At 47.7% G+C, this 23,060-nt stretch overlaps 2 protein-coding genes across 6 annotated transcripts in view; both read right to left on the bottom strand.

Moving 5' to 3' along the window:
- BEND5 (BEN domain containing 5) overlaps positions 1–20,835 on the bottom strand; it is a 47,025-nt gene extending 26,190 nt beyond the window's left edge. The window contains exons 1-6 of one of the 5 annotated variants that reach the window (XM_082430200.1): positions 20,439–20,527; positions 17,335–17,585; positions 17,024–17,204; positions 6,841–6,928; positions 5,196–5,329; positions 2,693–3,077 (exon numbers count right to left, since the gene is read on the bottom strand). In XM_082430200.1, the coding sequence (XP_082286326.1) occupies positions 2,693–3,077; positions 5,196–5,300 (490 nt within the window). In that variant the 5' untranslated portion in view covers positions 5,301–5,329; positions 6,841–6,928; positions 17,024–17,204; positions 17,335–17,585; positions 20,439–20,527. Of the gene's footprint in view, positions 1–2,692; positions 3,078–5,195; positions 5,330–6,840; positions 6,929–17,023; positions 17,205–17,334; positions 17,586–20,438 lie in introns of all 5 variants that reach the window. The other 4 variants (XM_082430201.1, XM_082430202.1, XM_082430199.1 and 1 more) reach the window with 4 other exon arrangements.
- AGBL4 (AGBL carboxypeptidase 4) overlaps positions 1–23,060 on the bottom strand; it is a 1,388,494-nt gene that overhangs the window by 241,515 nt on the left and 1,123,919 nt on the right. The gene's annotated exons all lie outside the window — the stretch shown is intronic.

Raw genomic sequence — 23,060 nt, 5'->3', positions numbered from 1 at the left:
CAAAAATGCACCCTTCAGGCTCCAGCTTAGAAGTCACTTCCTTCAGGAAGCCTTTCTTCCCTGATCCCCCAAATTCGGTGGATGCTGCTCCTCTGCTGTCCCACAGCACAGCTTCTATCCCTGTGCTGCCACTGTGTCAGTGGCTGTCTCCCGTATCAAGCTTTGAGCTCCTCAAGGGGAGTGGGCAAGGGCGGTATCTTGAATGTACTGAACTTTAACCACTAGGCAAAATGCCTGGCACACAGCAGAGACCAGTAAATATTTGTGGAAGAAAGGAGGGAGGAGGGAAGAATGCAAGGAAAGAAGGCTCCCAAAGCCACAGAGTTGGGAGGTGGGGAAGTTGGGTTTGAATCCAGGCCTGTCTGGTTCCAAAGACTAGACTAGACCAGACTAGACTACATCCATGAAAACATACAAACTCCCCTTAGAGTAGGGAGCCTTTTACTACACTCTTGTGGATTTATCTTAGAACTTGGCACATTATCATTCTCTGATTAACAAGTGCTAATCGATGGACTTTAAGCTTTCACAGGTCACGGACAGCAGGTGTGATTTTCTGGGACACCCATGGTCCCTGGAGCAAAGGGCACCGCACATGGTGGGTGCTTTACGAATACTTGTGTCTTGAGCTGATTCAGTCCATCCCACTGTGATGACGATAGTGACTCGGATCAGAGAAGAGCCAGCTACTGGCCCTCAAGACGGCATTCAAGGCCTGTGGGGTGGGAGTGCCTGGAATGATCAAGACACTGAAACTATGGTCGGGGCCAAGTCTGTCTAAGTGTTTTGAGACTAAAGAGGAACAGGCTGATACAAAATGCAGTGTCTTACTGCCCCAGAGGGTTAGGAGTGGCTTCTGGAGTTTAAACTCAGGTCATCATCATACAGAACAGGCAGTTTCCCTGGGAGCTGAAATAATGACGTGGAGAGTTTTTGTTATTAGTATGCTTTGTTCCCCTCCCACCCTCCACCCCAAAGAAGTTTACAGAAGGCGTAGCATACAGAGTGCAAGGAAAATAAAAATTATTCATCCAAAGACCAGGAAACACTTTTTCTCTCTGAAAATCTCAGTTCTCTCCCGCCTCCCACCCCCACTCCAAGATCAACACAGTTTTCACACTTTTTTATAGTTAGGGTTTCTCCTTGAGATTTTATTTTGATAAAAAAATTTTAGTAAGTTTTTACGTTGCACACCACGTGTGACCTCTGGTGTCACTGGGCGCCTCTAGGGGCTATGATTTGGGAGAACGGCCAAGGCGGAGTCAGGGGGTGGGGACATGACTAGCCTAGGGGTTGGGGATATGGTTTGAGGTGAGCTCTGCCTTTGCCTCCCCAGGTGACTCTGCGTTAAGTCCCAACCTCAGCTTCCTTCTCTGCAACAAGGGCATGAAAAGGCCTCTTGACCGACTCCCTAGGCCACCCTGAAGATCTACTGAGGCACTGCCTTGGGGACATACTCTAGGTAGTAAAAGGCACCTGTAAATATAAGTAAGGTGGCACTTTTATCTAAACATCAAAGAGGAATGAGGCTTTCCATGTCAATCTGTTATCTAGATAACACAAACTTCCCTTCTTGAGTATAAAATCGTATTTGATTTAAACTTTGGGGATGGCACTTGTGTTTCTAGACTAGTCTATTCCCTTTTTGAAGCAAAGAACACTGATGCAGGCCTATTAATGACTGTCCTCAGGGGACGTGGAGGCTATGAACTTGTGTTACACTGATTTGCTCAATACTGACTGGCCTCTATTTTTTACAGTCCTGGATTCTTGTGTTCTGAAAGAGCGTTTCTGTCTTTTCCTCTCAGGTAAGGAGTCATTTCTCCCTGCTGGCAAAGCTGCTCCCTTTCAGATTTCCCTTGATTCCTGCTTCTAAACCACGTCAGATGTGAATATCTAAAAACCTAGTTTGTTAAATTCAGTTGCAATATAAGAGCCTATCAAGTTCTTCTATGAGCAAACCTGAGGAGTTTTATACATCTTTCTATTAATCTAAGGTCGTGTGCCTCTCTGCTCAAAACCTTTTTAATTTTTCTCATTCCCACCAAAACAAGTCCAGACACCCCAGGCTGGTGTAGTTTTCAAGGCCTTCAATCACCTGTTCTTAAACTACAGTTGCAGTCTCTCTTCTTAACACCCCAGTGAGACTGCTGCCCTCTGCTTCCTCTTGTGCCTTGAAAGCCCGCCCACCCTTCAAGGCCCACCCCCTTCCCGAAGTCTCCCTCAGTTACAAATAACCTCGCTCCATCCTTTGAACTCTCCTGCCATCTTATGCACATCTCTCCTGTGGCACTGATCACTTTCTGACTTAAAGTAAGACATTTTCCAGGATGCTGTCTAGCTCTCTACACTATCCTGAAGCCCCCTTGGAGAGGCTTCCTAGCACCCCTGGTCCTGCCTCTTGCCACATGGATGCATAAATGAGTGGTGGCAAATACGCTGCCAGCTCTCGTTCTTTGAGCCCCATTTCCTGACGTTGCCCGCTGTGCTCTGGATAGCTAAGGCTGCTGCACGCCCAAGTTCCTGTCCGGTTCGCTCCGAGAGGGGAGTGGCTCTCCCTTGGGGTAGCTCTGCCCTTCCCTCACCTCAGGGACGCTCGGCCTGCCTCTGCCCGCTGCCCTCCCGGGAGGGGAGCGGCGCGCGCCGTCCGCCCGGTGGGGAGGGGCAGGCGGCCCGCGGCGGGAGCACTCACCGCTGCCCAGCCTCAGGAGCAGCACGTCCTGCAGCCTGCGGTTGAGGTCGCGGAGCTCCTTCGTCTCGGACACCAGCGCCCCGTACTCCTTGAGCTTCTTAGCCTGCTGCACCAGCTGCCTGCGAGTCCGCTCCAGCTCCTGCTGGAGGTGGCGCATCTCCTCCTGCTGCTGCTGGTAGCTGCGCAGCAGCTCCTCATACAGAGCCCGGGGCACGCCGGCCTCCTCCAGACTGTCCATGTCCTCGGGGCCCGGTGAGGCCTCCACGAAGACCTCTTCCGGACATGTGCTGTGGCCCAGGCTCAGGCCGTTCTGCTTCTCCAGCCGGGCCACCACTGCCTCGATGCTCTTGTGCGCCGCTTCGCTCGGCTTCCGCCCCTCGGGTCTCTGTGTAGGACAACGAGAATCAGTTCAGGCAAGGGCAGCTGGGACTTTCTTGGACTGCAGCTCAATATTTCCCCAGACAAGCCTAGAATCACAGAACCACAGAACATCAGTGCTTGGAGAAACTTGTGCAGACACGTCGTCAAAGCCCTTCACTTTACAAATGGGGAAACAGAGGTCCAGAGTGGGGAAGGGTCTTGCCCGAAGTCACACAGTCAGTTAGTGGCAGAAGCAGGACTCTGGTTTCCCAGGCCAGCACTTCTTCCATTCCATCACTCTGCCTCTCGGGTGCATATTATATCATGACTGCCCTCCCCAACTGCCCAGCCTCCCACCTTACCCACAGGGCCCAGGCAGTGATTTGCTCACAGGGAGTATTCAATGTGTATTTGTGGAGAATCAGAAACAAATCAGGCCAGGCCTAGCCATCCCAGGGGAGTCATCACTCAAATCTCTTCAACAACAAAAACATAAAAGCCCCTTCCCCCTGCTCCCCCCCCCCAACACAAAAAAGGGCATTCCACCAAGTAAACTTTTCCTCAAGAATGCTGCAGTCGGGAAAGATGCTAAGGACTCTAATCTGGGGCAGGAACCGTGTCTTATTTTCTGTTCCTCCACTGCCTACTCAGAACTGGCGCTTGGCAGGGGCTGGATAAATGTTTACGTAACTGAAAAGTTCAAAGAACGCTAGCACTGGAAGGTTCTTTCTGTTTAACTCCCTCATTTTACAGGTGAGGAAACTGAGGCTCAGAGAGGGGAAGGACTACACTCAGGGTCACACGGTGAGCTACAGAGACGGAGTCAGACCCAGAACCTGAAGCCCGACTTAGCGCACTAGGCTCCCTCCCCCACATCTGTTAGCCTCTCCTTGGACTCTGGCCAAGTTGAAGCTCAGCAAGAAGTGGATACAGAGAGGACAGTTTAGTGAGAAGAGAACTATCTAGGACTACCCAGGGGTTGGGGTTTCAGCTGCCTGAGGAAATTCCAGCTCAAGTGGACAAAGCTCCCACTGAGGAGAAGTGGGAGTTATAGGACCAACTGAATTCTTCACCCAGTGCAGGAGGGCTAGGAGCTCTCCTGACTCCCACTTGTGGGAGATGCAGATAACTGGAGATACCAGATTCCAGCCAACTTAACTGTGTCAGGTCAAGCCTGCCTTAACCTCTCAATAAGTTCCTGAAAATTTTGGAAAAAAACAAAAAAAAACATGACTCTGAGATTAGGTTACATGACAAAATCCTATCCTGTCATTTATCCACTGGGATAAAGTGCTGCTAGTAGTCTAGGTGAATGTATTCATTAAAATTGAAATGATCACTTTGGATACCCGTCTGCATCACTACACTGTGAGACCACTAAGGGCCGTGACCATGTCTGTCTAATCTCTATGACCCCAGGAACCAGCAAAGGGCCAAGGCCCATAGCACGGGTGCAATGAATGCATGAACTAAACTCAACTGCACCTTTTGGACTATGCTTTGGGGATGTCCTTGGCCTGTGTCCAAAAGCAGACTGCAGTCAGTGCAGAAGGCATCCCTCCTCCTCCTCCCTTCCTCCAGGGCACCCATCGTACAGAAAAAAACATCTGGCTTATTGAACAAGATATTCAGCAGGCTTACAAGCGAAGGCTGGAGGAGACCAACTAGGGCGCACACCAAAGGAAGTGCAACCTCATGCAAAAGTTTTCTTCCAACACAAGGTCACATTAAAAAGCCCTCTGTCTGAACCTGGCGCACCCCATCTCCTCGTGAGGCCACCCTTAGCTGTTTGGGGGCAGCCTGATAGTGCCTGGCTCTGAACTGCTGCCCAAGAGCAGCCATGTCCCTGGAGCCTAGCAGTGACCTCTCCGGAGCTGGAGGCCCGACGGAAATGCACCATTCCCAACCCTCAGCAGCGATGACACTGCACAGATGGTACAAACAGGACAGCGCTCCCTGGCGAGTCAGCCAGCAGAGCAAACTCACACTAGCCGTCCCGAGCCTCTCCCAACGCGAAAAAGTCATGGCCCGTGACACCAGGGGGCATTTACATGGGCAGAGGGGGCCAGACTGGAATTCTTTAGCTGCAAGAAATCTGAAACTGCTGCCCCATACTTCCAAAGAAGAGGAAAGATTTTGTTACCTTGATGTGTCTAAGCTGTAAATCTTCTTCCCCATAATCTTTAACTTCCCCATCTTCTTCTACATGATTGAGAGAAAGTTTGGGGATTTTTATTTTCTTCTGCATCACACTGTTTTCAAGGTCAGATTTGTCTTCTAAAATGCATATCAAGAGAATAAGGTTCATTATGAGTCAAAATGCTCAAAATGCCCATAACCTCAAATACTAGAGAATGTCTGAGGCCAGACCAGTTAAAGAGGAAAAGCAAACAAACCCAAGACATGTTCCCTTCTACACGCAGGGCTCCTAGTAGCAGCAGTGCAGATCAAACTCTAGGCTCAAGGGTATACGCTAAAGGCACCACCATACAAAGCGTTGAAATAGCACCCAGTGAATTTGCTGAGGGGTTTCCCTAAGTATATCTTCAAGGGTGGCCTTTTATGGAATTCTAGAATCCTGGAACTGGAATGGCCCTTAGATTGCTATCTGGTTTTAACTTAACTAGCACATGAATCCCTCAACAACCGAGATATTTCTAAGCAAATGATCTCCTAGGAAAACTTGGTGGGTTTCTGCCGGCTCAGGTACTGATGATCATGAAAGGATGACAGCTCTTATGGAGATAAAGCCTGAACTGGAGCTGAGGTAGGGCCTCCCCACAGCCCAGACACAAGACAGGCTGAGTTAAGACACATATAGGAAGAGTAACTAGCAACATTTACTGGTATCAGATAATGAAATGACAGAGTTTAGGGGGTCTCAGTGACCAAGTGGCCCAACTCTCCCATCTTACAGGTGAGGATGGAAGGAGCGTGCCCAGGGTGTGAGTCTGAGGAAGAGGCAGGAGTGGGAAACAGGCCTCTGGCATCTCACCCACTGCTTAACGTGTGATAACAACACACACTGACGTGCATTACAAACTACAAAAGTGCTACACAAATACAAAGGGACACTACTTCTCCTCACTTTCTTATTCTTTAAACTCAACTTCAGATCATCTGAAAGAGAATGGTTTTTCTCTTGCACAGATCTCAAACTTTACTTCCCAGACCTGTCTCTCACTGTAGATGTCAACAGTAAACATTCAAAGAGGAGAGTTCCAGAGGTGGAAACTCGAACATGCTCTGGAACTGGCCCTTGTGGTAAATACTTTGGGGTCCTGTTTTCTGGGCCTGAACTGGGACTCTGGGAATTACTATTTCTTACTCCTCAAAGGTTCCCACTGCTGCTATACCTTAAATGTAGTTTGTAGCATGTTGCCCAATGCTGGATGTGGCACGTGGCCAGGGAGTGGTGAAGTTCAGTCTCTCAGGGTCTTTACGTGTGAGCGCGTGTGCACATGTATGTGTGTGTGTTGAACATGCTCCTACACTTCCCCCAGTGCAGGCTCCTCTCCTCACAACCTGTTGGCAAAGTTGAAAAGGAAGCTTGTAAGCACCTAACTATTCCGGAATGTAGTCAAATGCCAAATCTTCCTAAATGTCTCTTAGGAACGGAGCCCCGGCTGGTCAAGGGTGGGACTGCAGCACCAGAGAGGCCTCGGTGTGGACCTCAGCTCTGCCGAGACAGGGCGAGGAGGGAGCAACCAGGCCTTAATGGCATGACCTCAGGTGTCTCCTCTATGAAGAAGTGTGGGGACGACAGCGACAATGCGTCACACGCTTACCACACAGCGCGGCTGGTGCACACTAGGCACTCGATGGACAGGATGTCAAAACTGGCATTAGCAACAGGCTCAGAATCGTTTTATTTCCCTAAGCATAAGGTGGATAAAGATACAATTAAAATAAAAAAAAACAAAATCAAAGGAATGACTGAAGAAGGGTATCTAGTGTAAGGGAAATGCCCAGAAAAAGAAGAGGTGGTCTTGTTAACAACCCCTCCTGATCAGAGATGAAAATGCCCTTTCCCGCTAGCGGAGCAGCAATCCTAGGCTTCTGGTTTCACAAAAAGGCCAGTTCTTGTTCCTGTTATCTTTGTACCTATAAAATACACCCAATGGGTTCAGCATGAACAACAGCAGGGACCGTGGTCTTTCTAAAAGAGCAGTAGCTCACCTCCTATAAATCATTGTCCATTCCTTCTAAGTCAGAAAGCTGCTAAAATGTAAAACCTAAAGAAGGTGCTCCAAAGGAAATTATCTTGAAATGGGATGGGCGGGTGTTTTCACATGTGAAAAAAGAGGGAGAGAAACTGAAAGGGATATAGGGGATGACAGGGTGGGGTTAGGACTTCTGAATGTGTTGAGGCAAAGCTCCTGGGTTAGTCTTCAGTCTGACAAGGTCAAGGGCAAAACTTTGAGATGCAGCCACCGAACTAGAAATGACAAGCTATGCTCTGCCTCCCTGAGCTGAAGCTCTGTAGCTGAGAATCGTGCTGGCATGGAGAGAAGCAGTCATTCAGACTCACAAAACTGGGCAATATTTCAACTGGGAGCGATCCTCAGATCATTTCATTTAACCCTTTCGAAATGGAGACGAGGTTCCAAATGGTAAATCCACACAACTGTCTGCTCAACCGTCAGGCCCAGGGATACAGGGGGGGGCAAGACAGGCAGGGTTCCCATTCTGGTGAGCGCATCACTGCGCAAGGTCACAGAAGGTAGTGCCATACATGAATAGCATGAGAACTCAGACTGTGCAACCAGAGTTCAGAGCTTTTCCTCCCAAGCCTCCGCTTAACATTTACTGAGAATCTACACCTGCAGGATCTGGCTGGGGCCCTGGGGCACTGAGAATGAACACCTGGTTAGGGGACACAAGATAAAGACCCACGAAAAAGAAAAGCCCTCAAATAAGACTGAGATAAGATCTCAAAAACTGAATGTGAATAAGGGGAAAGTAACTGCTATAGGATCTTGGGGGCAAGGGAGATCACTCTGGTCAGTGTAACCATGGCAGGCTTTTGAGAGGAAGGGCCCTTTGAACTGGACTCCTTACTTACAGGGTGGTCTTGAGTAACTTAATTTACTTCTCTGATCCTGTTTCCTAATCTGTGACTTGAAGTAAATAATTCCTACTCACATTGCCAGGATGCCGTGAAGATGATCAATTCTGTGTGTTAAGAACTTGAGCGGAGCGAATAGCACTTGGACCGTCAGTGTACATAAAAGGATAGCCATTTACTGACGGCAAGAAGAGGGGTAAAGGACAGAAACCAAAAAAGAAAGATTGCAAAAACATTTAGACCGGAATGGTTACAAAAGATTACAAAAGATGGTTCAGTTATAGGCAGGAAGAAAAGGTGAGAAAGAAAGTTAAGGTGGCTGGGGCTTGGAGAATAATTGGCCTTGAACGCTAAGGTAAGAAGAACTGAGGTTCAGTCTGCAGGTGTGGAAAAGTCAGACAGCCTGGATTCCAAGTCCAGTTCTGCTACGTGGTAGGTGTGGGAAGTCAGGCAAGCTGCTGTGTCAATGAGCATCACTGATCTTTCTGTAGGAAGGGAGATAGAATATTGACCTCAAGTGGGATCAAATCAGCTGAGTAAATGTGCCTTGAAGGCAACAAGAGTCTGGTACTTACAGCAGATGACAAAGCTCAGCAGAGCCTGCGGCTGGCCCAGGGCTGCTGCAGGCTTGCCCCTGGAGGTGGAGACCTACTCAGCCACCTGACTTGAGAAGGGAGACACTTGAGAGAGCCCTACTCCCCATATGATGACAGGAGCCCAACTCCCACCAGCTGTACCCAAAGCTCCACGCCCCCTCCATCTAACTGGAATGCCCTCTCCTTTCCTTTCTGTCTGACAAACTCCACCTAACCTCCACTCAGCTCCTCTTTCCTCCTCTAAGGTCCCATTACACCTTATACATACCTTCTCTGTAGCCTATTTTCTTACTATGTTGCAATCACCTGTTCTGAGGTCTACCTTTCCCACTGGAGTGTGGATAACCACAGGGCAGGGCCCATATCACAGGCTTGGCCATACAGTATAGGGACTCATAAAAAAAAATGTTTAGTGAAAGAATAATAAAAAGAGGCTATACCAGTAAGCATATGAAAAGATGCTCAAAATCATCAGTCATTAGGAAAATGCAAATCAAAAATAATACTCTCAGATATACTTCATACTCACTAGGATGGCTACAATCAAAAAAAGAAAAGAACAGAGAATAAACATAACAAGTGTCGGGAGGATATGGAGAAACTGGAACCCTCATACATTCCTGGTGGGAATGTAAAATGGTGCAGCCACTACGGAAAACAGTTTGGCAGTTTCTCAAAAGGTTAAACAGAATAACCGTATGATCCAGCAATTCCACTCTTAGGTATATACTCAAGAGAAATGAAAACACGTCCACCAAAAACTTGTGCACAAATGTTCATAGCAACATTATTCATAATAGTCAAAAGGTGGAAATGACCCAATTGTCCATCAACGGATGAATGGATAAACAAAATGTGGTATATCCATGCAATGGAGTATTATTCAGCCATTAAAAGAAATAAAGTATTGATACTTGCTACAACATGGATGAATCTTGAAAACATTATGCTAAGTGAAAGAAGCCAGACAAAAAGCCCACATAATATATGATTCCATTTATATGAAATGTCCAGAAGAGGTATATCCACAGAGACAGAAAGTAGATTAATGTTTTCCAGGGACATAGGGGAAAGGGGCAATGAGAAGTGACCACTTAACGGGTAACAGGGATTTCTGAGTGATGAAAATTTTCTGGAATTAGATAGTGATATTTGTAGAACACTGAATTGTACACACTTTAAAATGGTTAACATGGTGAATTTTGTCTTATGTGAATTACACTTCAATTAAAAAATAGGCTACCACTTTTAGAATGTCTATTACCGACCAGATGCCACTCTACGGCTCTTCACGTATATTACTATACTTCCCAACAACCCTGCAATCAAGTATTAGCTGCATTTTTTTCCACAAAAGAAGAAATGAGACTCAAAGAGGGCCTAAAGCCACCTAGATGGGAAGGCACAGAGGCAGGATTTGATCTAGATCTCTTTGCCCCCCAAGCCCACGCTCTATCCTCTCTAAAAACACATGCCGGAAATATGGTTGAGCCATATTCGTAAGTGCTGAATGAATGAATGATGGCTCTAGATAAGGACATCTAAATTCCCCAGCCTGAAGTTCAAAGCAGAAGACCACTTTACTCCTGCCCTCCTGCCACACCCCTCTGGCCTCAGGAAGTCCCCAGATAGCAGTAACTATCGCCAGGCACAACGAATTAGGTTGTAGGCCCGGGCTCAGGGCTTGAATGGGTTCTTTGAAAGGGTAGGCTGAGCAGTACAGGAAGGTCTGGGTGACAGAAGTAAGTTCCGGAAAGGAGCAGAAGCAGACAGTCCCTCCAATCACACGTCCCCTGACCTGGATCCTGGCTGCCCCAGTGCTTGGCCAGGGGGATCCTGAGGCTCTGCTGAGCGATACCTACCTGCTGGCTCCACCCTAACGCTCCTCAGTCTCCTCCCTGAGCCGTGCTCCCTGGATGAGGGCTCAGGAAGATCTGAGGCCGCCACTTGTCCTTTTCTGCAGTCACCGGACAGTCACTGAGCCCTCGCTCTGTGCTGACCACTCTGCTAAGTGGTCCTTGTCTTTCGGATCCTTGCGGCCCAGGATGTACCAAGAATCCCAACCAGAATACAGGGCTTGACTTCCTGAGAGATGCTGGCTCATGTGGGGGCAAACCTCCAACCTCCAGGCCTTCCTAATCCTAATCCTAATCCCAAATTAAAGGTGATGCCTCACATCCGCACCTCGTCGACAGAAGATTCCGGAACACTCAGTGTCACCGTACAAAGTGGAAGAACTGGTTGGGAGAGGGAGGCCCAGGATTTAACAAAAGCAGCCCAGTCTTTCCAATCAGGGAGTCCTGGCTTGGAATTCTGGCTCTGCTACATACTAACTGTGGGAACTTGGGCAAGCTACTTCACCTGTCCGAGTCTCACTTTCATTATCTGTAAAGTGGGGATACTAAACTGTTTTCCAAAAGGTAGTGCATATAAAACACCAAGCACAGTGCCTTTCTTGTCCCAGGTGTTCAGTGAATACTGGCTGTGAGGCTACCCCTGTGGGCTATGTCATTGGCTTTTATCCTGTGGCAAAGAGAACCACTGCAGGTATCCGACACAGATTGAGACATGATGCAAGAGATGTTTGGGGAAGATTAATGTGGCAATCGCAAGCAAGATGGATGAGGTGTGAGGAGGAGACTGAACACAGGGTGACAAGAAGCTATAACTCTTGACTGGTCACATTAATGAAGGTGAACGGTGGTGTGGATCATCTAAGACAGCAGGTGACTTCATGCAGCATTTTAATGTGGCTTTGGAGTATGCTTCTGGCTTTGCATTCCAGGAAACCACAGAAGAAATTAGCAGTAGACTCAAAAGGATGAGTCAACCCACCTTTGCAACTGCTCCAAGTTTAAGACCAAGTAATCAGTTTTAGTGTAAACAGAAATAAGTATGTAGCCTCTGAAGAGACAAACTTCATTGATTCTAACTTCCTGATTCTTTTGTTTCCAGGGCAAGAAAACCACCAAGGATTTGGGCATCAACTTTCTCCTCCTCCTTTCCAGCTACTATGTTGCCAGCTAACTGCATTCATCTATTCAACAAATACTGAGTAAGCAACTACTATGTGCCAGGCCCCATGCCAAATTCTTTACTAACATCAATATATTTAATCCCCATAATGATTCTATTGAAGCAGAAACTGAGGGTCAAAGAAGTGAGGTGGCTTGCCCAAGACATAAAGTTATTAAATATAAGAGCCAGAGTTTCCAGTCAGGCCTGCATGTCACTCGGGCCCTGGTTCTATCATCTAATTATCCTATAGGAACAAGAGAAAAATTACCAAGTTGCTGTAACTTCCTCAACCAAACTAAAAGGCACATATAAAATGGTGAGTGTGTCAATATAATTTCCCAAGTGCCAGCTTTTTTCCCAAGCCCTTGCCTACATCCAGGAGAATGCTGTGATAAATTCCCAAACTGAACTTAGTATGACTTGATACCAACCTCCTGAACTCCAAGCTTATCAAGACCACCAAGCCCTAAATAAGCCCCAAATAGAGGCCCTATTCAAAGCCATAAAATATGGTAGAAGCTGCTCTTCAAAAATATAGAAGAACTTGGTATTTGTCATTAATCTAAGAGGGGGAAACATCCCATTAAACTTAACCACTGGAAAAAAAAATGGAGGCGTGGTTAATGAGCAAATAGTGTTTTAGAAAAGAGGCTGGTGGACAGGAAATCCAATGCAATTCTGTCTTCAAAAGACACCCCTGAAGAATTTGAAATACAGTTAAAATGGGAGAGGTACTGTCTTGACTCCCATTTTACATAAAATCATGCTGTTTAATTAAAAGAATCCAATGTCAGAGTTTAATGTGGGGTGGGCTTGTTAGCTATGATGAAACTCTGAAAGGCTAAACATAAATTGTTTTACATAGGTTTTGTCTTATTTTAAAAATACCTATATGCAAGTTTAAAGTTCTTCATCTGTGTAAAAACCTTGCAAAGTCTTATGTTTGCATTAAAAACAGGCATGCCACAGAAAAGGCATGCATATCTCATTCTCTGGCCTGTGGTGTTTGTTTTTTTAAAATCCAAGGCAGACAAAATTCTCAAGTTTCAAGGACTGTATCTAGCCAAGACAACACGAAGATGAGTGCCCTGCTGTGGTAAAGCAGAAAGAGACACGGGTTCGAGGCCTGGCTTTGTAACTCACTCTCTGGGTGACCAGTTACTTCCTTTCAGCTTTCTTTTCTGTAAAACATAGGGACTAGACTAGAAAACCTTAAGAGATCCTTCCAGCTGTGTGACCACTGGCCAGCCACAGGGAATTCCACTTCTCTTTCTCTTCTAGGCAGTGCCGGGCAAGAGTAGATGATCTAATCCCTCCAGGTGGGCTCATTTGAAGAAATGTCCTGCTGAGACCATCCGAAAGGGGAGAGAAGAATTGCCAGCCAGGTTTCAGTAGGTCTCCCTGCTCTCACTCCCATGGCCTCACTGGCCTTGGCACAGGGCTAGGGCACAGACAAAACTAGGGACCTCATCCTTCTGACTCATTTGTCTAGCTACCCTCATGTAATAAGCAGCCCCACCCTAGGGTCACAGAGGGGCAAAACATGGGGGGAGACGGTAAGCCTTTCATGCTAAAGTCAAGCCCCAGGAGGATTTACAACACCCACAAGTTAAATTTTAAACCTGTCTTCTCCTTGGTCCTCTAAATCCCTCCTTTCCACAAATGGTGGCACCCACGACTAAGCAAGCTGTTCTCTCAAGAATGCTTAGCCACCATAGTCCTTATCAGCTACCTATATTTAATGAGTATCTACTATGTGCCAGATACTTTTCCATATTACCTTGCTAAATAACATAGTGGGCAAGTTGCTCGTTACCATCTCTACATTACATTTGAGTACCTGAAACTCAGAGAAGTGAAGTAATCTCCGTAAGGTCACACAGCTTGTAAATAGCAGAGTCACAGTTTGAACCCAGACTGTCTCACTTCAAAGCCTATCTTCTTTCAGCTCTCTAAATCTTCCTCCTTGATACTCAAGGAAGCGACCTGGGGGAGGGGGTCATTTAACCAATTCTCCCATAGGACAGGATTTCATTCCGGAATATCCACCTCCCCTGACAGGGAGCTCATCACTATGCTTAGAAGCCCTTTCCATTGTTCATCCACTCTCTCTGCTATTATTATATTCCTCCCACCAACCGCTTTGAATTCCACTCTCTGGACCTAATTTTGCTTTCTGGACCTCAAAGAACAGGTCTGATTCTTCTTCTAGTGGGGCAAAACTCAGACATTCAAAACTACCAAAATATCATCCCATGCAAATCTTTTCTTCTCCTGCTTATATATTTAGCTGTCCTATCCTACTATGTCTCACCAATGAGCTCAGAGGAAAAAGTAGCTGCTGTGTAGTTAAAAGAAACGAAAACAGGCTTAGATCTGGGATACAAAGACCTCGCTCCTTATTTGATTCCCAGGACACCCATCTCTCCTGGTTATCACTTGATTCTTAGTCCATCTCTGGCTGCTTCTCCCCAGTCACCTTTCTGGGCTCTTCTTCTTTAGCTGTGCCCTTAAAAGCTGGTGTTCTAAAGGGTTCTGCATGATTCGCTTACTCTGCCCCCTCTCCCTCTGTGACCCCACCACTTCCATGGCTAATGACTTCCCCATTGGGATCTTCAGCCCGACTTCAGAGCACTGTCCTGAACCTCGGGCCACATGCCTAATCGCTCTCCTGGAGTATCTGCCCAGATATCCCATGGGCCCCCAAGATTCATCTTGTCTCAGACTGAACTCATCATCTCCTCTTCCAACCAACTACTTTTCTAATGCTCCCCACGGAGGGAGGAGAGCCCAGATCACCACATCATCATCACACACATCACCACAACCAGACAGGTCCCAAGTCCTATGGATTCTCCTTCCTTAATCCATCTCAGAGCCATCACAACCATTGCCACCCTACTTTGGGTATCATACTTTTTGACTGATCTGACTCACAGTTCTCCAAAAGCTTCATGTGCATGGGAAGACCTTAGCCCACTGCCTGGCACCTACAGCACCCACTAAACAATTGTCTGAGTAGCTCTCTTCTCCCAGGGTAAAATTAGAAGCCTTATCTCACAAGGGTGCAGACAGAGTATGTATATGGTAATTCCTAGCACTGAGCCTGGAGCCTGGTGAGTACTTAATAAATATTTAGTGAATGAGTCCTTGAAGGCAAGAAACAATGCCTATTCCTCCTCCTGTATTTCCCTCCAGTATAAGACTGACCACCTAGTGTAACTTAATACTTGGGGAACTTAAATGAACCAGAGAAAATCTCTTCAGGGTATGTAGGCTTTTCCAGCAAGCCTTTTAAAATGAAGAGTACACACATCTTCTCTCTCTAAGGAGCTTATAAGACAAAGCACGTAGGCACAGTGGAAAGAGAATAAATCTTGAAGTCAAAGATCTAAGTTTGAATTCTACTTTTCTGGTGCGTTTTTAAAAATAAACACCAGTGTGCTCCTGAATGACAAAAAAAACACACAAAAGAGCAAGACCTCAGCTTGCCTGGGGCAATTTCTTCTTTCATCCTGTGAACCAGAACTCTGAAGTACTCAGCAACACATACCATTTAGCTGTAACAAATATGTGGTTCTTAAACATGACAAATCACATCAGACGGGACCTTAAATGGTTAACACTTCAGTAGAATCTGCAACAGATGACAGCAGGCAAGTTCCAATCTTCGCTCCAATGTACATCAGCAGAACATGTCAAAACCTAAATTAAAAGTTTTCACTCGCTTAAAAAAAAAAAAAAATCCTTTCGTTGGCAGTCTCCCACTGATGACATGCAACAATCTTTGCATATGGAATCGGCTACTCCCCTGCTTCACTGCTAACTTTGTAGACGTTCCAAAGCATTTCTGGAGCAAGTGATCCATTTGGACCAACAATGCCAAGCTGGGACCTGAGCCCTGAATGAGCTAAAATTACCAAAGCAAGAAGAACGTGGCTTTGGAAGCTATTTCCCCCCAAGTGTGGGGTTTCTTCTAGTCAAGGGAGTGATAAAGAATGTTGACTTTTTCCAGGTGAACAAAGTTTGAGGAAACCTCCAAAACTCACCCCAGGTTTCTGTTCTGAAAAACAAGTTGCTGCTACAGGGCTTCCTGTCCTCCCTACTTCTCCCCAAGCATAACAAATGCACCTGTCTTCCTCAAGTTGGTGAGTTCCCCTTGGGCTGACCGGACTACGTGCTGGGCACTACGGATGCAGAGAGAAGGAAGGCAGGTCCCTGTCCTGGAGGAGTTCACTGTCTGGTAGGAAGACAGACCTATTCACGACTAACCAAGACAAGACACAGAATGCTAAGATAAGTGAGGAACAGCAAAGTAAAAGGAGAGCTCCGAGGAAGGAGAGTTTCCCTTGGGGCCTGAGGGCGGAACAGGGAGCTGCCAACGCATCTGTCCACTCCTCTGTGGCGTTCGTCCTCAGCTCACGGGACTGCAAGCATGTCACGTGTCTGCCTTCTCCACTGAAGGTGCGCTCCATGGGCAGAGGCCCCATCTCACACAATGATTAATCCATCCTGGTTGGCTCAAAGGAGTGCCTGAGGGTGTGTTCTCAAGATGGCATGAAGTACCGCAGGCCTGGGGGGAAGCTGGAGAAATGGGGTTGGTTTGGGGCTGCTATGAACGCCCCGGCTGAGAAGCTGAAGTTTTATTCAGTAGGCAACAGGGAGCTACAGAAGGTTCTAAGGAGAGAAGTGACTTGACTAAGACTGTGTTTTGGAAGATTATTCTGACAGCAATTTGGAAAACAGATTGAGGCAGGGTAATCAATTAGAAGGCAGCTGTGTTGCCTTAGATAAGAGCTGGTGCACGCCTGGAATGTGGGCAGTGGTGGTACAGTTGGAAAGATGTACAAGATAAACCACAAAGCCCACCTAGAATGGGTCCTTTCTCTGTGCTGCCCTGGTGCCTGGCTTCCACCTCTATTTAGCACGTACATCGGGCCCTAAGACTACACTCACCCTGAGGATGACGCCCATTTCTTCTCTGTCGTTCTGCCCGGACAGAAACCCTACGCGGCAGAGCCTGAAAAGTTAACTTTTGTTTCGCCTGGATTGTGCTGTCATTTCAGTCCCAGGACCTCAGACCTGCTGATGCACTGGAGCAGACACTTATTACAGCACTAGGCCTGGTGTATAGGAAGTAGGAGGGGGACATTTGACAACAAAAGGAATTTAGCACACCGAATAATAATAACATAGCCAAAGTGCCTGGATAGAATGGCATAGAATTTTAAGACTCTGAGCTGAGAAAAACCAGTTTTGGCCCCATAAAAAAAACCATAAATTCAATACCATGAGCCCCAGTAGCAGACTGGATTGCAGTTAGATAATGGTAAGCTCTCCAAATGGATTGTTCTCATTTTCAACACGCTGTCTGGCAAATAAGTGAGAGTGACGAAGCAGACCACATCCAAAGGTGAGCCACGTCTTGAGATAGGTGGACCATGGAGGATGGGAGCTCTTCTGAGATTTCCTGAGGAAAATGACAACTTGGCAGGGAGGAAAGTGCGTGTGTTCTGGAGGAGGGAGGCTGGTAAGAGAGGAAGAACAGAACGGGCTGGAAAGCTCAGCATCTAAAACTGTTCCTGGGCTCGAAAACTTGCCTTGAACTGTCAGCTTCACGGACAGTTCTTCTCTTGCCTTTCACTCCTTCCAAGGCTGCTGTGTGGCTGACGAGAACATCAGCTACTTTACAAAGGAGATTTCCAAGTGGGGGCCTGGCACTGGAAGACCTCGGTTTCCAGTCTGGCTTTGTCACTTGTTAGCTATACAGCTGGAGAGGAGTCTCTGAGACTCAGTTGTCCTCATCTGCACAATGGAAATAGTAACAACGGCAATCTCTACCAACAGGGTCCTGGGGAGGACGAACAGAGATAACGCACAGGCACAAAGTAAGACTGTCAGTAAAGGTGTGTTTGTTTTTTCCCCTTGAACTGAAATCAAGGCTATATACTGGGTCTGACACACATGGAAACCATGATGTAGACCAGCATATGCTGGAAAATGCAAAGTCCCAAAGCAGCTGGCTTTGACATTTCCTGGACACAAGAAGAGGTACACCTGAAGACAGCTCTGGGTTGGCCTGGGCAAACAGTAAAGTACCGCGCTTCTCACCAAAAGCCATAAAGCGGCCCCGAACTGCCCCTGAAACTACGCTTTTGGTGCCAGAGAGGGATTAATGACTCATGGCTAATGCACAAAAACATAGCTATCTCTGCCTCCCGCTTGAGGGCTCGCCGCCTCACATCTGGTCCCACAGCACCGTGGTATTCACAACTAGGAGATGCCAGAAGATGAGCTCTTTAAGACGAAGTCACTGCAAGCAATTCTCAGAGCCACCACGTCCAAGATGGGGTTTCAAGACACATGGGAGAGTTCTTCCAGGATAAATGAATTCCCAAACCTACCCTGGCCCTTCCAGTCAGGTCTGGAGCCAGGACAGTGGCTCCAATTTAAAAGCTAACCAGCTGATTGGAATTCTAAATGTGGCCTAGTCAACGGCAAGTTGTTTCTTTTTTTTCCCCTTGCTCTTCCCAAGAAAAAAACCTGAAGAGAGGTGGAGGAAAGTGCTTTTCAACTCACTTTGCTCAAACCGGCGCCACGCTTCTTCTCTGGATCTACTCTGCCGATTTCCAGATGTTGCCTAGGTTTGTTTGTGTGTGTGTGTGTGTTTAATTGTTTGTTTTCAATAACCCTAGAGATTTATCAGCATTCCAACTTGGAGGATGAATAGACTATAGAGTCAAGATTCACGGTCCTCACACCAATAATTACATGTGTCTTACTGAAGAAGACTTTTGTCAATTTCCAAACTCAGAGTCTGTGGGGGCTGCCATCTGCCTCAGCAGCCTCTCTGCGGTGCCTCAATAGCCAAGCACAGTGGTGATGTTTACTGCATGAATAAGTGGATGCAGGGACAATCTCTAAAAGAGGAAAGCAGCTATTACACACTAAAACACCTACCTGCCACTGACTCCTTCTGACCACATCACTCCCCCTCTCCTAGGGCCCTTCCAGATCTAGGAGTATAACAGAATCATTAAGAGCATGCTTTCTCTTCTTCTAGCCAAGGGGAAGCTAAGGGTACAACATACCTATAACCTCCTCAGGCCTATACTGTACTCTTGGGGAAAAATCTCCTAATCCCTTCCCTCAGGTAATTAAAAGCAAGCAAACAAACGAAATAAAACCGAATCAGCTACAAAGGTTTCCCTTTTCTACATACTTTCCTTCATTCTGTTCTTCTGGCCCCAGGCATGCCCAGGTGTTGTGAGCGGGTCTATACCACTGTGCCCCAGGGCTTGCCAGAGAGGCGGTCAGGACACAGTCTGTCCAAAAGGGCCCCAGGTGCCCATCGGGTTCCAGTTCTTCTTTCACTCCTCAACTCTGGCAAACCTACTTTCCAGAGGCAACGGGAGGTGATGGAAAGGAAACTTTTCATGAACCACAGCTCTAAGCTACTGCTAATTTGCCATGGGACCCTAGGAGAGTCACTTCTCTGTTTCAAGTCACAGTTTCCTTATTTGCCAAATTTAAATATGATACATGCTGAATTCATCTTTTAAGGAAAGCTAAGGAAGTTGGAAAGGTCTCAAACTACAAAATGCTAGCAATACCTCCTAACCCCTGGTCTTCTCTTCCAACTGGAGGGCAGCGTGGTTTACTGTCTCTGCCCACTCTGAGGTACACCCTCCTTACCAGCAACAGCTAAAAGGCTGCTCCCCAAAACGGAAGTGATACTTTCCTCATCCACTCGTATCTGTACCCAAGCCGCCTAAAACTAGCTGGGAAAGAGGATCCACTGACTTTACAAAGGAAAAGGTGCCTCAGTGTGGCAGAAAGAACCTAGTGAAGGAGGCTAGGGGGCTGGTTTCTAGTCCTACCACCAAGTGAACCTCAGCATGCCCATCTGTCAAATGGGGATGAGACCACCTGCCTTGCCTATTTCTCAGGGCCCTGGGAAAGCAGGAATGGGAGGTCTGGTCTTATGCTGACCTAGAAACTCTTTCCTGGCTCTCAGCTCTCACTCAGAGAGCCTTCTGGGAGATTCAAAAGGGGTGTGGAGTCTGAGGGATGCTAAGTGCCACTACTGCTTTACCTCTGCCACCTAGCCAGGGAGGGGCAGGAGAGAGTGGCACCCAGTACCCAGTGATCAAGGCCTCTTCATCCTGTCCAATGATGGCCCGAATGGGACAAGGATGTCATATCTTCCCTCTGTGAAGAGGGACTCCCACCTGGCAAGAGTCTGACAATACCAAGCCTTGCCTCCTCACTCCCAGGCGGTACTAAGGGCCTTAAAGGGAGAGACAGACAGCTAGAGAAACTTAAGGAGACAGAAGGAGCAGAGAGGGAAGGAACTGAGAGAGAGGTAAAGAGAAGGTGAGAGACAGAGAAATGAAGGTACAAACAGGCGGGGAGAGAACAGGAAAGTGAGGGAGCCGGAGAAGAGACAGAAACAGAAAGAGTAGGACAGACACAGAGAGATGGAGACAGACTGACAGCGCGGGAGGTGTCGGGGAGGCGGGTAAGACAAAGGGGACCATCCCGTATTTTTAACTGGTCTGGCCTTCTAGAGACACCCCGTCCCCCAAAGAAAAGCCTCCGGGACGGGAGAAGGGGCCCGGAACAAGCAGCGGCTCCCCCCGGCCCCCTTCCCGGCTCCCGGCCCCCGCCCGGTCCCCGAGTCCCTCCCGGACCGCTCGCTCACCTGCCAGCGCCAAGATCTGGGCCTTGTGGAGCAGCAGCGCGCCCCAGTCGCGGGGGGCGCGCGGGGGGCTCTCGGGCCCGGCGCCCAGTTCTTCCGGGCCCCGGTACACGGCGTACACCTTCTGGTTGTCAAAATCCAGCCGCGAGCGGGGGCTGAAGTCGCGCACGCACGACACGGGCAGCGCGTAGCAGACGTTGTCCTCCAGGAACCGCACAAAGGCGTACATGGTGGGCGCCGGGGGCGGGCCCCGGTCGGCCGGTCAGCCCGCGGGGCGGGCGCGGAGGTGGGGACCCGGCGGGGGGCGCGAGCCGCGCGGCCGGGCCGGGGGGCGGGGGCGGCTCCCGGGACCCGGGCTCCCCCCGCTGTTATTGTTCCTGAAAGCACCGCTCTGCCAATCGGCTGCTCTCGCCTGGGCGCGGAACCTGGAGGGAGGGGGGCGGGGGGCGGAGGAGGGGGCTTGGAAGCGCACCGCCACTCGCGAAGTCAGACCCGAGCAATCACAGCCGGAGCGCGATTCGCCGAGGGAGGGGAAAGGGCAGAGACGCTAAATCGCGATAATGATAATAACAATAGCCTTGCAGGAAAAAAATGCATTGACTAATATTCCAAGTCGCGCTGCGTGCAGGATCTGTGGCTTCAACGGTCGCACTACAAAACAAATTGCATTGCAACAAAACTGCACTGCACAGGAGAGGAGAGTGTGAGAGAATAAATGCAGGGCAGGGGGCAATCTTGTTTGGATTCCTAAGTGTAAACTTGCAAGAGAGCAGAATTTTGGAGTGTATCAGATAATTGAAACCGCCCCTCTCAACCCCTTTAGTTCATTGTTTTTTTGTTTTTTTCTTTCTGGCAAAAACCGCCTGCTCCCCTGTGGGGAGGGTCAGTCAGCCAGAAATGTTCCCCCTGTGCTGCCAAACTAGTTCTGACCAGAAACTGGGGCTTATCTGGGATTTCCAGTTGGACCAGCTGGCTGGGGCAGTGGAGTGTCTGTCAAGGGCCCCTCTCAGCTGGAGGAAGCAGCGTAGCTTTTCTCCCCTGTAGTCTTCCTCCCGTGAAGCACCCCTCCACAGAATGCCTGTCACTGAACTGGGACCAGTTGGAATGAGCAGGGAGCGGAGGGGTGGTCGGAAGAAGGCAAACCCAGGGCTAGCTGGGCATTTCTGGAGCCCCTCGAGGAGTTCTGACTGTGCTCTGTGTCATAGGAGCCCCATCCTACATTAGAGGGGGTCAGCATCCCCGCACTGACGCCTCTGAGAGGGTGGGCTTTGTATCAGATATGACTACTTCTATTCCTGGCACCTGATAGGGGCTCAGTGAAGTGGGGGTGAAAAATAATAATAAATAAAAATCCACATTCACCCAGCCATTCAGTCACACCCATACTTTTATTCAAGCGACCAATATTCACTGGGTATGCGCTACATGCCGGATTCTGGGCTAAGGGCTGGTGGTAGAGAGGTGAACAGACAACACAAACACCTGGATCCCTTGCGGTGTAAGACAGTGTACCAGAACTTAAGTCTCAATTTTGGATTCCTGGGCCAAAATTAGGTTACTGTATGAATAACACACCTTCTCTGTCCTGGAAACCCTTACAATCGGGTCTGAAAGTATTAAAAAAGTATAAGTAAGTAATTATGTTATAGTGAGAAAACTATTCTCGTAGAGGAATGCTGAATTGAGGTGGCAGACTGAATTAAATGTTATATTTAAAAAAAATTTCATTTTAATGAACTCAACCTGTAAGAAAAAGACAAAATAAATGTGCCAAAATGTTGTTTCTTAGTAGTGGTGGGCGATTTTATTTTCCTTTGTGTGTTTATATAACTATTTTCCACAATAAGCAGGGATTACTTTATAATCAGAAAGCATTACACATTATTTTTTTAAAAAAGCGCTGGGCTCACATTTCAGATCAGCTACACTAATGATTAAGTAGATAAACCAAAAACCTCCAGATTATTTCACTGTGATTTGGGGAGTACATTATACAGGTGAAGGCCATCAACATGCAGCTCTCAGATCCAAATGTACAGGTCAGATCTAGTTCCCTTAAACTTAGCCTCTGGCATATATGCAGTGACAGCCAGTTATGACCACATGTTCTCCTGATGCAGATGTTGAACCTTTGTTGCCCCACATACTTGTGGAAAAAAGAGGAGCCACTCTGATTTGTTCCAGCAGGTTTATCTTCATGATTATGATTTCTTTGGACTGATCTTACATGAGTTTTTATTTTAAGAATACATTCCTATGGTGGTCAAGGGGAAGTAATGTGTAGCAAGACTTCTGAAAATTCACAAGATGAGTCGTGCAGAGCTGGCCATATTTAATGAAATACCATGAAGCTCCAAACTATGTTTGCGAAATAATTTCAGGTAGCACCGTGGCCAACCTCCTAGCCCATCTAAATGAGAGCGACCTCAAAATACATTACCAGTCTCATCTCTACCACCTTCCTGCACACAGTACACTCCAGAAACATTACACTATTTGACATTTCCCAAGACAGCATGTTTTATCAGGTCTCAAGCCTTTGTGCTTGGTTCTGCCCTCATCCTGGGAAGTTCTTCTTCCTGGAGTGCACAGTGACCTCAGCCTCCCCTGAAGGCCAGCTCAGAT

The sequence above is a fragment of the Balaenoptera physalus genome (assembly GCF_965194825.1).
Source record: "Balaenoptera physalus genome assembly, chromosome: 1".
NCBI classification, from domain to species: Eukaryota; Metazoa; Chordata; class Mammalia; order Artiodactyla; family Balaenopteridae; genus Balaenoptera; species Balaenoptera physalus.
This window is presented reverse-complemented; position numbering and strand designations above follow the sequence as displayed.